The following is a 12,898-nucleotide window of genomic DNA, read 5'->3' on the forward strand; positions in this document are numbered from 1 at the left end:
GGGTGCAGCAGAGGGGGGCAGGGCAGGTCCCCCCGGGTCTGGGGGTGCAGTGGGGGGTGCAGCAGAGGGGGGCAGGGCAGGTCCCCCGGATCAGGGGGCGCGGGGGGCCCCGCCCGGGGCGCAGGCCGGCTCCCACCTGTGCACAGGGGCGGTCTCCGCGCAGGGCTCAGCTCGCCCTCGCCTCGCAGCCGCAGCAGCCATTCATTGCCCGCCCAGGCCGGCTCAGCCGAGGGCCGAGCGCTCCGATGCGGCAGCGGCCGCCGCCAGCCGGGCCTCCCCTTGCATCAGGCGCACACACGCCCAGGCGCGGCTAGCTGAGCCCTGAGCGGGCTGCTCCCTGCTGGGCCCAGGGGCGCCTGGCCCCCTCCCCCATCGCCTGGGCTGGCAGGAAAATGCCTGTGGGTGAACTTGCCCGCCAGGCTTTGGGCTTCTCCCTGGGGAGGGGGTGCAGAGAGCGAGAGAGATGGGGGTGCGTAGGGATAGATAGATAAGAATCATAGAATCACATGGATCCATTATATATACAGGCAGAATAATAGAATCACAGAATTGTATTATTCTATGTAACTTCTCTGCAGTAAACTTTTTACAATATACCACATTCAGTATCCTAGTGCTAAACATATAAACATATAGATAAAGTCATCATAGGATTATCTTATAATGATTACATAATTCTAATACAGCAACACTATACAGATAAAGTTCAGAGCAGAAAAATCGTGTGTATATATAGATAAGAGTAATAGAATCATGATTCTATTATACATATATAATTTCTTTGCACTAAACTTATGGATGTACTTCTCTTTGTTAAACTTTTTCCTTCCCTTTATATATATCAGTGTAAACTGATATATATGTATATATATAACATTTAGTATCCTAGCATTAAACATATATATATATATATATATATATATATATATATATATATATTATAAACTAATATATATAAAGTAATGATATATCATAAACATATATAGATATGTATAATGTCAGTATATTATATTATAATTATGTACAATTTTAATACAGAGAAACATATAAAGTTTGGAGCAGATAAATGCTATGAAACGGGAGGATCAGACTCAACAAATATATAGAAGAGGCAGGTACCATGCTTAGGAAGTTTGAATCCAGAAGCAACAAAATTGGGGGGGGGATTGTTATGGAAGGAATGGATTAGAAGGACATTTACCCACCTCTAAGTTTGGATCTGGGGTAAAAATGTGTCTGGGAGGTTTTCTCCATGATTAGGCCCAAAATATATTTTCTTTCTCTCTCTCACACACTCACACACTTTGGATCTAGAATTGACCCCCTGGAGGCAGATTAGGAGGGTTCCCCAAATTTTGGACCCAGAACTGCCCCCTTAGAAAGAAAAATTGGGGTGGTTGAATTAGGGGAAATTTCCCCCATATTTGGCTCCAGAAATGACTCTAAAATCTTAAAGGGAGGGAGGTAGATAAGGAGAAAGTTCCCTCCAAATTGGAGGGGGGAGGAGGATCTGAATTATTCCTCACCCATGTTCCCTTAAACTCCATTTTTATGGCCCTGATCCTGCCAGGTGCATCCCTATTGGCAGGAGGAGTTGGGTGTGGGGGTGGGTCTTTTTGGAGAGGGATTGGATTTTCCAGCGGGGTCTGGAACTCCGCCCTTTTTATAGCTCTGGTTCTGCTGGGGGCACCCCACATTTTCAGGGTGTTCAGATCTGGGTTGCTGAGATGGCATTTGGATCCTCTCCGTATTTTGAGGGTCATGTTAATATCTGGGGTTCTGGCCCAACCAGAAGGAAGAGACAGACAGTTGAGTAGCCATATGTGGGGAAGGACTAGGATGGGCCAATAGGCCTTGTCTGGCTGTGGAGTCTGCAGGCCTGGCGTACACCTGGGGACCCTGGAGGGGGCGGGGATGAGGGATCAGCTTCATTTGTGGCATCCCCATCCCTTCCTGGGATGCTGCTGAAGGCTCTCGGAGTTAACGAGCCTCATGCGGGGGAGATGAGCTGGGAGGGGTTACAGACATTGTCCCCTCCTCCACCACTACCACCACCAGGCCTGTGCAGAGGACTAGGGAATGGGAATACAGATCTATACCCACTGAGCCCCTCTGCTCCAGGGGAGAGGATAGGGCCAGCTACAGATCTCCACCCCTCAGGATATGTGCAGACCTCAGGGAGTCTGCTGGATCCCGATGGGGCTGGGGGTGGGGAACCATAGCTCAGTCCACAAAGTGGTGTGTTTTGCACCCCTGCTGCCATGTGGCGTTCTTGACATGGCTGCATTTTGCGGGGCACTGGATGGGTGTCTCACGCCACTCCCTGTGTTGTGCCATGGTGGTTTTTATTGCCAGGCTGACTGGGTTGCAGTCATGATGCAGCAACATTAAAGGGGGAGCAACATGACAGTGATCCTCAAAAGAGGGACACGCCCCCGACCTGGCAGGACTCCTCTTTAACCCAGTCCCTAGCTCAGCTGCCCCCCACCGCCCATTCTCAATGGGACTGATTTTCCGGTCGCGTTTGGTCACAGCCGCCAAGCCGTTTGTCCCTCTAGCCACCCTGTACATGGCACCTCCCATTGGCCGGATGGGGGTCACATGATCGCTCCCCGCAGGATACAATATGGCGCCGCCCATGTAGCTGCTCCTGGAAGGCGTGGAGGGAAGGCTGAGTTTGCTGCGCTTTCTGGGTGAGGGAAGCCTGGGGTGTTAATAAGGGGAAGGGGATGCTCTGCCCCTCACCCCAGGGAGGGCCCCGTGGGCTCAGGATTCATTTAGGTTTTTTTGGGGGGGTATCTCACATTTCAGCTCTCAAATCCTCAGTCTGGGGGACATGGGGGGATTATTCTCCCCTTTCCTCCTCCTCTGAGTTATCCTGCACGAGGCTCAAAACCTCGCATCGGCTCCTTAAACAGAGTCCCCTCCCATTCCTCCCCCACGTTAATTCTGAGGGATTGAGGCCCCCCTGGTCCTTCAAGCAGTTTGAGCTGTCTCCCAGAAAACGTCGGGGGGGGGGGGGGGTCGGGGATGTCTTGCAGTTTCATTGTAAGTCTCATGATACTTGGTGGCTTGTCAGTCTCCTTCCCCCCCCCCCCCAAAAAAAAACAAAACAAAACAAAACAACAACCTTGTCTCCTCAAGCTTTTGTTTAAGAAAAAATAACCATCTACCCTTTATTAGGGTTGCCATCTCTGAAGTACACACACAAAAAACCCAAACCCACACTGTGGTATCTGAACTGTTTCAGCTGAGAAGCTACCACAAAAAAAGGGACAATCCTGGGGAACCCCAATGGCACCCATGCCAGAAATCAAATAAAAAGAACCCCATGTGTTATTTCAAAGAAATCGGATGACTTTAAGCCAACCTTGTAACGTCTTTCATTGTGATGACTAATTTTTGGATGTGTGGGGCTGACAATGCTGTTGTATTGCAGTAACACGTGGGAGTCCAAGCCATGGAGCAGGGTCCTGTTTTGTGAGGTGCTGTATGGACACCAAACAAAAAGATGCCCTGTCTTACAGAACTCATGAGCTAAGGGTTTGTCTATACACTGTTTTTGCACTGATATTTTTTTTTCTATGTAGGTAGTTAAATCATTGCCACATCTTATTGCGGCTGTGGTTTTAGTAGTATAAAGATGTGCTGGTAAATTTACCAAATCAAGCTCTGCTGATCTCAAAACCTTTAGGGGTAGGGCTGCATCCACTCCAGATTGTTGCAGCAATTTAACTAGATCAGGTTTCCCACAAAATGCAGATAATAGCACTTCCTTCCCTCACAGTGGTCGTGAGTAGAAAGACATTAAAGATTGGGCAGTGCTTGGGTACTACAGGAATGAGAGCTACAGAAGTAGCGTTTGCATGCTCATTGGCAAAGCCATTTCGTTGTCCTAATTCAGATTCCTCCTTAACTCTCCTTTGCCATGAGGGTTACAAAAAAACTTGGCAATGGCTGATGTACAGAGACCGCTGCCCATCACACTTACTGATATGGTTTCCTTTTGCTCCCCTGTCTACAGCCATCTGTTGCCTCTTCTTATATTTAGATTGCAGGCACTTTGGGGCAAGGCCTGTCTTTGTTCTGGGGCTGAACACTGTGAGGCTGTGGCCTGTGACTCTTAGATGCGACTGTAATACACCGAATAACATACAGTGCCTAGTGCACTACCACAATACAACCTGTAGTAAGAGCGTAGTTTATAAAGTATTTGGTTTCTCTCTTGTATTCTGGAGACAGCTGTGACACAAGATGTTCTGATGAAAGCTGAGTTCGCTCTACTGGCTTGGTTTATGAGACGCTGCATCCGGCAGCCGGGCAGAACTGTAACAAATCAGCTGACTGGAAGGGGCCGGAGATTCCCGCCACCCGAAGATCTGCCAGCCAGAAAGCTCTGTCCTTCCAAGGACATGGAGGGGCAATGCCCACAGGAAGCCAATGGCTCCCATCCAGAGCAGAGTGAGGAGCGGCTGCCTACATCTGACCTAGCGATGGACGCTGGGAGCTGCGCTGGCCCCGTGAAAACTGGGGAGACGGTGATTGCGGAGGGGAAAGCGAAGATCATCTTCCCCAGTGCCAACGAAGTGTTCTACAACCCCGTGCAAGAGTTTAACCGAGACCTGACGTAAGTACAAGTAAGAGGAGGGCCTGGAGCTGTTTATCTTAGGTACTTATCTGGCCCCCATCACGGTAATATATGAGCACTTTGCAACCCTCCTGTGAGGCTGGGCAGGGCTATTATCCCATTGTACAGATGGGGAAATCGAGACCCAGGTTCACACAGGCAGTCTGTGGCAGAGCACGGAATTGAACCCAGGTCTCCAAAACACCACCGTTCTTCTCCTATTAGACCATACCTCTCTAGTGCCAAGCACCTGCTGTGAGGGGGGGGGGGGGGGGGGATTAACGTGTCTCCAATCAGGCCCCCCCAAATCCAGTCGCTTTTGAAATCAGGGCTAACAAGACAATAGAGAGAATTGCTTGGAAAAACTGCGCAGGAACTTGAGTCCGCCAGGGGACGTGACCTAGATCTGAGCCTTAATGGGCACTAAGGCCTGTGTGTGTGTGTGTCTCTCTCTCTGACCTTCTGCCTCAGGTGTGCCGTGATCACAGAATTCATTCGCCTTCAGCTTTCGGCCAAGGGGATTCAGAGTAAGTGGAAATGTCTGTGTCTCCCTCTCGAATATCCCCCGCCCCAATGCAGTGAGCAGGATGGTTAACTTTGTGCGATCCTCACTAGCACCTAGCTTTCAAAGCCAGTCGGGACCCCTGTGACCCTCTGGACTCCTGTCCCACTTCCGCCTTGAGCCCAGTGCAGCAGGACCAGGGGATGCCAGGCGCTCGGCTCTGGTTCTCCGTTATTCCCTTTCTGCGCTGCTTGCGGGTGGGAATTTTAAGCTGCTTCTGTGGGCTCCCTATTTGAGCTCCACAGGGGCCTCCTTAGGCTGAAGCTATGCTTCTCCCTATCGCCCCTAGGGTGCAGGGACTAGCCAGAGTCCAGGACACTGGCATAGCGGGCAGATCGGGGTGTGGCCAGAGGCTGGGAACAGGGATAGTTCAGGGCCTTAATGTTAGCGCCTCAGCCTGGGAGAGCCCCCAGCCCAGAGGGGCATCCGTCCTCCTCCCCACCCCCCCAAACTGCAAGGCCTCTTTGCGCACCAGAGCTAAAGGCCCACCCAGAGATGCTGCCCAGTTCCCTTAACACCCAGATCTATGGCGGTGCTGGAGTGGGAAGGGGGGGGGGGAACGGCTGACACCCTCGCATCCGCCCCGCTCTGTCTCTTGCAGTTGCCGTCCCAGGAGAGGAGAAGGTGGAGAAGGTGGTTGTGGATCTTTCCGAAGGGGAGGAGGCTGGGTCGGAACCAGCGCCCGACGAGGAGGGGCCAGCGCGGGCAGTGGCGGCAGTGGGAGAAGTGTGCAAGGTGCATATAAACCTAGCGCTACCTTTCCCGTAGCGCCAGGGCCCCCGTCTTGCCAGGCACTACCCAGAGAGAGAAACGGTCCCTGCCTCGAGGAGTTCACGGGCCAAAGAGACTAGCCGATCTCTCTTTGGGCCTAAATCGCTCCCCCCACCAGCTGTGGCCCTCCCACACCCTCTGGGTCTGAAGCAGGGTGTGGGGAGGGGAGATTCTCCCTTGACCAGCCCGCCCCCAGTTCTTAAGGAGGAGCCGAACCCTCTCCCTATTAAAGCTGCAGCTTAATGCTGCCTTCATCCACGGCACTGCAACCCGTCTTGGTGCGAGGAAGCTCTGGGCAGGCCTGCGCCGGCCCCTCCAGCTCGGTGGGCGCGCAGGGTCTTGCTAACCTTGCCCGGGAATTGGAGTTTGGCATTCAGGCGGATGGAGAAACTTCCTAATCCCAAGCTGACCACTGGGCTCCTGGCATCAGTGTCTGGGCAGGAGTCTCCAATGCGCTAACGCACGTAACCCACGTGATGGCTGGGCCGCGGGCAGAGGTGGATGAGCCTGCTTCAGCCGTGGCTAACAGACCTGGGGCTTGTGCTGTTGGATCCAGAGGTCCCGGGTTCGATTCCCCGCTGATCGCTGACCCCGGGCGTGTGGGCTTCGGCTGAGATGTGGTCCCTTCCCCCCCCGCACGCAGGAAGGAGTGCGGATCTTGGAGGCCTTGGCCGCCTCGGGGCTCCGCTCCATCCGCTTTGCCAAGGAGGTGCCTGGCCTCCGGGCCGTGGTGGCCAACGATTTCTCCTCCAAAGCCGTCGAGCTCATGACGAGGAACGTCCACTTCAATGGAGTCGGGCACCTGGTGACGTCGAGCTTGGCCGATGCCAGGTAAAGCCGGGGGGGAGAGGGGGATGGGCCGCTCTGGCATCACGTGCACTGAGCGGGTTGACCTGAGCTTCCCGATCCAGCCGGCCCAGAAGCAGGAGGGCGAATGGCCTTGTACCTGGAGGATTTCGGGGGGGGGCAATGGGACTAGTTGGCTCTGGTGAGGGGATATGGCGAAATCCCCAAGTGGCTGGTTAGCAGGTAGCGACTCCTGTACCGAATGCGGTGGGTGGGTTCGCGGGACAGGCCTCCAGCGGCCACGATGGCTAACAACTACCCGCTCCTGTTGGCAGAGAGATGGGGCGGAAGCTGTTCGGGGCAGAGATTGTCTTTGGGTTCTGTCTCTGTACAACACCAGGGGGCCCTGGGCCGCCACTGGGCACTTCGGTGCTACCGTAATACACTTAGTAAATAACAAGCCAGGGAGACTGTGCCCTATAAGGGGGTCTCAGTGAAGGGGCTGCGGGAGGGGCTGTGTGGGTGTGGGGCTTGGTGGATAAGAGCCCTCGGATATCCTAAGCTGCGAACTGGCTCCGCAGACCCCCCTGCTCAGCGTCTGTCCCTGTCCCGCCTGCAGGATGCTGATGTATCAGCAGAAGGCGGAGAAGCATCCGTTCGACATCATCGACCTGGATCCGTACGGCAGCCCTGCCACCTTCCTGGACGCCGCCGTGCAGGCGGTGAGTGAAGGAGGTGAGTGGGGTGGGGGGCAGCACCAGGGCTGCTGGCGCTGCGAGCTTCCTCACAGCAGTGACTTGCCGCATTTGCAAGCTTCCATGGATGCCTTGGCTGTAGGATCTGGTGGGTTAGAGCAGGGTGGCCAGGAATCCGCACTCCTGGTTCCATCTGTCCCAGGGGCAGATCACTTCCCTCCTCCACCTCTGAAGCGAGGACCCCAGCGGCTGTCCCAGGCTCTGAACTCTGGGTGGAGACGCAGCTAGAATGGGTTGTCCAATCCTGGAGCAGGTGAGGCCGGTGGCTGGGGGAAGAATCCTCTACTGACCGTCCCCGGGATGTCCCCCTTGCAGGCCTGCTATGCGTGACCTGCACCGACATGGCAGTGATGGCCGGGAACAGCGGGGAGACGTGTTACAGCAAGTACGGAGCCATGTCCATCAAGGGCAAGTTCTGCCACGAGATGGTGAGTGGGGGCGGGGCCTCTGCCTCCATGCCCCGCCCCATCCACCTGCCTGCCCCCTAGAGCAGTGGTTCTCAAACCTTCGCAACCTGAGGACCCTCATTTTGATTTAAAATTTTTCATGGACCCCCAAGCCGGCTTCTAATTTTCCCCAGGGGTGTGCAACCCCCACTCCACCCCTTCCCCCAAGGCCCTACCCCTGCCCCTCCTCTTCTCCGCCCCCTCCCCCAAGCACACCCCGTCCCTACTCCTCACCCTCCCTCCCAGCGCCTCCTGCACGCTGTTCCGCGGTAGGCGCTGGGAGGGAGGGCGAGGAGTCGATCAGTGGGGCCAGCGGCCCCGGATGTGACTCGCTGCACCCCAGTTTGAGACCCGCTGCCCCAGAGGGAAGGGGAGCTCAGCCTGCTCCCTGACCCATTTAGTCCTGGGGCCCTACTTGCGATGCTGGTCCTGCTAGGGCTGGGCTGAGACCTGGCGCTCGTGTGTCCCAGCAGAGCTGGGTGTGGGAATCCGGCCCAGTATTGGAAGGGGAGCGTGGCCCCCAGACCCGGGCCGCACCCCAGCGCTCCACCTCTCCCCGCTCCCGCCTCGCGGGCAGATCCTTGAGCCCGGCTCTGCAGCGCCCCGTTTCCACGCGCAGGCCCTGCGGATCATCTTGCACAGCCTGGACCTGCGAGCCAACTGCTACCAGCGCTACATCGTGCCGCTGCTGGCGGTCAGCGCCGACTTCTACATCCGGGTCTTCGTGCGGGTCTTCACCGGCCAGGCCACCGTGAAAGCCTCTGCCAGGTGAGCCGGGCGTTTCATCCTGGGGCGCCGGCCAGAACTGGGCCAAGCAGCTCACCCTGCTCTCCACAGCGCCCCCTGCTGGAGAGGCCAGGAGTGGAGTAGCCAGGAGCTCCCCAGCCCTGCAGCGCCCCCTGCTGGCATCCCCCCTGCTTGCTGTTCACTGAATCGCCTCCTGTCTCTGCAGCAAACAGGCCCTGGTGTATAACTGTGTGGGCTGCGGGACGCACCACTTCCAGAGACTCGGCAAGATGACCAGCCACGGGAGCAAGTAGGGGGCTCCGGGTTCTCCACCTCACCCCGGGACAGGGGCTGAGTCCAATTCCTGGCCCTGGAGAGCAGCGGGCGGGGACCTGTCCTCGGACCTAGTGCCCACTGGATGGGAGAGTCCAGTGCTGGAGATGCAGAATGGATGGGGAGAGTGGAGAGGGGATGACTGGTCCCTGGAGGGGGGTCCCCAGCTGGAGGGGGGCCTGGCCTGGGAGAGCGGGGGGGTGGAGCTGGACTAAGATCTCAGGTTAGGACAGTGGGGTTGGATGGGCACTCGGGGGTGTTGGAGGGGGGCTGGGATGGAGGGGCGCAGCTGGGGAAGGGGCTCTACCCCATTAGATCTCTAATCACCCTTCTGATTGATTCAGTTTTAAATACTCGGCTGCCTCTGGCCCCCCAGTGGGCCCCTCCTGTGAGCACTGCCACCAGCGGCACCAGGTGAGCCCCCCGCTCCCCCGGTGCACCCCGCTCCCGTACGGCCGGGCACGCTGCCCTTACCTGCTGTTCTCTCCCCCAGCTGGGTGGCCCCATGTGGGCAGAGCCCCTCCACGACCCAGCTTTTGTCCAGAGGGTCCTGTCGGCCTTGGGGAGCAACCCGGGACGGTTCGGGACACAGGATCGGATCCAGGGGGTGCTCAGCATGGTGACCGAGGTGAGGGGCCAATGGGGCAGCACCCCCGGGGGAACAAGCGGCATAGGGCAGAAGGGCCCTGCTGGGGAATCGGGTTGTCTTTTGGGTCTGAGTTGGGGAGCATCGGGGAGGGTGGGGGCGTGGTCAGTTGGGTTTCTGGGGGCGGGGCCTGTGCTGATCCACCGTGTTCCCCTCTGGCCAGGAGCTGAGCGACGTCCCGTTGTACTACACCCTCGACTGCCTGAGCAGTACCATCCACTGCAACACCCCCTCCCTGCTGCAGTTCAGGTACTCTGGGCGTTACGGGACCGGGACCGGCCCCGGGCGCCAGGCGCTGGGCAGAGCCAGGGGCAGCCCCTGCCCCAAGGAGCTTCTACTCCAAACACCCCTGGAGTGGGTGGGGAACTGAGGCACAGAGCCAGGAGGGGACCCGCCCCCAGGAGAGCGGGGGCAGAGAGCCAGACCGGGCCCCCCCTCCACCGGGACACGCTGCCTCTAAGGCCGGGATTGGAAGCAGCACATTTTCCCCCAGGGGAAGAGCATCCCCCCGCTCCACTTACCACTAGGGAGTGCTGGGGAGAGCGCCCCCTCCTGAGCTGCCCCCACCTCGGAGAGCCCCGGGGCCCGCAGGCAGCAGAGGGTTCCCACTCCAGCATGGCCTGAGGGCTCCCCTCCGGTTCCAGATCCGCCCTCCTCCACGCCGGCTACCGCGTGTCGCTCTCCCATGCCTGCAAGAACGCCATCAAGACGGACGCGCCGCCTTCCGTCCTCTGGGACATCATGAGATGCTGGGTGAGTGGGGTGGGGGGGACTTAGCGTTCCTCATCCCCCCCTGCCCCAAACAGGTCACAGCTGATGGGGTGTCTGACTGGCTGTGAGGCTAGTTAAGGTAGTGGGGGGAGGCAGGGTTTGGGAGACGGGGGGGGGGGGACACTACGGGGGACCTATCTGTTGCGGCTCAGGATTGAGGGGCACTGGCTGAACTGCGTGTGGAGGGAGTCCAGGGCTGCGGGGAGGGGAAGTCAAGGAAAAAAATGACCTGATCTCTCTCCCCAGGAGAGACTCCATCCCGTGAAGAGAGAGCGACTCTCGGACACCAGCCCAGCCTTCCACATCCTCTCCGTGGAGCCCACGTACGGCCTGGGCATTCTAAGGGAATCAGGCCCGCACCTGGCGCACGGCCATCTTTGCTGGTGGGAGGCAGTGTGGCCTAGTGGGGAGAACGCTGGACCAGCACTTGAGACCCTTGGGTTCTAGGCCTGGCTCTGCCACTGGCCTTCAGTGTGGGTGGGGTCGTGTCCTGCCGTGCCTCAGTTTCCCCATTTGTAAAACAGTGGTACTGATGCTGACCTTCTGTGAGCTCGCTGGGGAAGAGGCGGGGAGGGATGGGGGGCTGGTATAGCCTCTCCAGGGCCCTGCCCCTGTAGTGCAGAGGGTCTGGGAGGCTGCCAAACCCTGCTGCTTCAGGGCAATGCAGCTGTCTAAGGTGGATTAAAGAGGAACTTTTCCCTGCAGGTGTGCTGAGCAGCTGGGAGACACGGGGCTAGCCTGGCTTTGAGCCCAGTGGCCCCCAGCCCTCTGGTCTGAGCCAGAGCAGCAGGGGGTGTGTGTGTGAGGAATGCCAGGCTAGATGGGCCCATGGAGCCGATCCACTCTCCCCGCCCCCCCAGGCTGCTCCGGAAGCACCCCTGGCAAAGCACTCAGCCATCTGTCTCCCTCTCCTCCATGCCCCAGGCTGCAGGCATCCTTCACCGTCCGCGAGGACGCCAACCCCAAATCCAGGAAGCAGGGTCTGAAACGATTCCAGGAGAATCCCGAAGCGTACTGGGGCCCTAAAGCCAGAGCGAAAGCAGGGTAAGGGGGGCCAATGGACTGGGCCAAGACTGAGCGGGGAGGGTGTGTGTGCGCGCTCAGATGCAGGACTCCTGGGTTCTATTCCTGGCTGTGTGGGGTGAGTGGGCCAGTCACTCCCTGCCTCAGTTTCCCCAGCTGTAAAGTGGGGCTAGGGCTGGTTGGAGACTTCACGGGGGTGCAGAGTGCATCTGTGACAGGAAGGCACCAGCTGTGACAGCTGCAGGGATGCCTAGTGGGGAGGGGTTAACGCTAGGGGCGGCTGTTCTACCTTGAATCCAACTCCAGACCAGGACGACTCTGGATACAGAGCAGAGCAAGGTCCCACCTCTGTGTGGCTACTTCCCAGCCAGACTGGTAGCCCTATCCTGCTTCTGTTTGGTCTCTTTAAAGCCTCCAGCCCTTGTGGATACGTGAACGCTCCTCGGGGCCTGGTGTTATACAGCTGCCATGCTCCACCCCAGAGCCAGCTGCTGTCACTCCTGGCTATAGCTGAGCAAACTCCACTGCTGGGGGGTGAAGCTAACCCTGGGGGCTGGGCTGAGCTCACAGCCCTCCTCACCCAGCCCCCTCCTGCCTTTCCAGGGGCGGCATTTCCACCTCCCTGCAGGACAAGCGGAAGCTGCATCAGAACAAGCGGAAGGAGAGAGCGGAGGACGGGGGCCACTTGAAAAACATCCCCTGCAAAAGGCTCAAGGAGGTGAGGACTGGCTGGGGGGGGGGGGGGGGGGGGGGGGGGGGGGGGGGGGGGGGGGGGGGGGGGGGGGGGGGGGGNAGAGAGCGGAGGACGGGGGCCACTTGAAAAACATCCCCTGCAAAAGGCTCAAGGAGGTGAGGACTGGCTGGGGGGGCTGTGAATCTGGGGGAGGGAGCGGGGGTCAGAGGCGTGGCAGCTCCTGGCCCCGGTGTGGCTGTAATAACCCATAACCCTGACTGTAGCTTCTCTCCCTCTGCTAGGGGAGCGGCGCGGGGGCTGAGAAGTGCTGTCCCTCCCCTGAACCGGCCCCAGAGCCCGTGAAGACCGACAGCCCCCCCCAGTAGCCCAGCCCCCGGCAGGAACAGAGGCCACGGGGCTTTATTTTTTAGTTCGGCGAAGGCGCAAGTGTTTTGTTTTAAGACTGCTGGTCTCCGTGTGGCCGGCCATTAAAACAAGGGTGTCTCCTTTTTACGTACAAGCCCAGACTTGTGTCATGCTTCTGTGTGGGGCACGCAGGGGGGAGCGCAGCCCCTCCCCACCACTTCCCAAAGCAGGCACTGAGGGGAAGGCAGGGCTGTGCCCTGAGCCCCCCCAGCCTGGCAACTCTTCTTCCCTGCCAGGGCAGAGGAAGGGTCCCCTAACCACAGCCCGGCTGGACGCCAGACAGGATGGTGGAGCTGTTCTGCCTCAGTTTCCCCACAGGCAATTGATCAGGCATGTGGTGTGGGAGTTGGGAC

At 58.1% G+C, this 12,898-nt stretch overlaps 1 protein-coding gene across 1 annotated transcript; it reads left to right on the forward strand.

Annotated features, from left to right (window-relative positions):
* The first annotated feature begins 2,581 nt into the window (after nt 1-2,581).
* TRMT1 (tRNA methyltransferase 1) lies at nt 2,582-12,639 on the forward strand. The gene is made up of 17 exons (XM_034792181.1): nt 2,582-2,693; nt 4,243-4,627; nt 5,099-5,154; nt 5,791-5,924; nt 6,604-6,791; nt 7,366-7,481; nt 7,817-7,929; nt 8,567-8,715; nt 8,900-8,983; nt 9,351-9,420; nt 9,500-9,634; nt 9,816-9,901; nt 10,297-10,405; nt 10,670-10,746; nt 11,348-11,467; nt 12,050-12,164; nt 12,422-12,639. The coding sequence occupies exons 2-17, from the start codon at nt 4,263-4,265 to the stop codon at nt 12,503-12,505; spliced, it is 2,001 nt and encodes a 666-aa protein (XP_034648072.1). The 5' UTR covers nt 2,582-2,693; nt 4,243-4,262; the 3' UTR covers nt 12,506-12,639.
* Nucleotides 12,640-12,898: the final 259 nt, after the last annotated feature.

This window comes from Trachemys scripta, chromosome 16 (assembly GCF_013100865.1).
Source record: "Trachemys scripta elegans isolate TJP31775 chromosome 16, CAS_Tse_1.0, whole genome shotgun sequence".
Taxonomy (NCBI): domain Eukaryota; kingdom Metazoa; phylum Chordata; order Testudines; family Emydidae; genus Trachemys; species Trachemys scripta.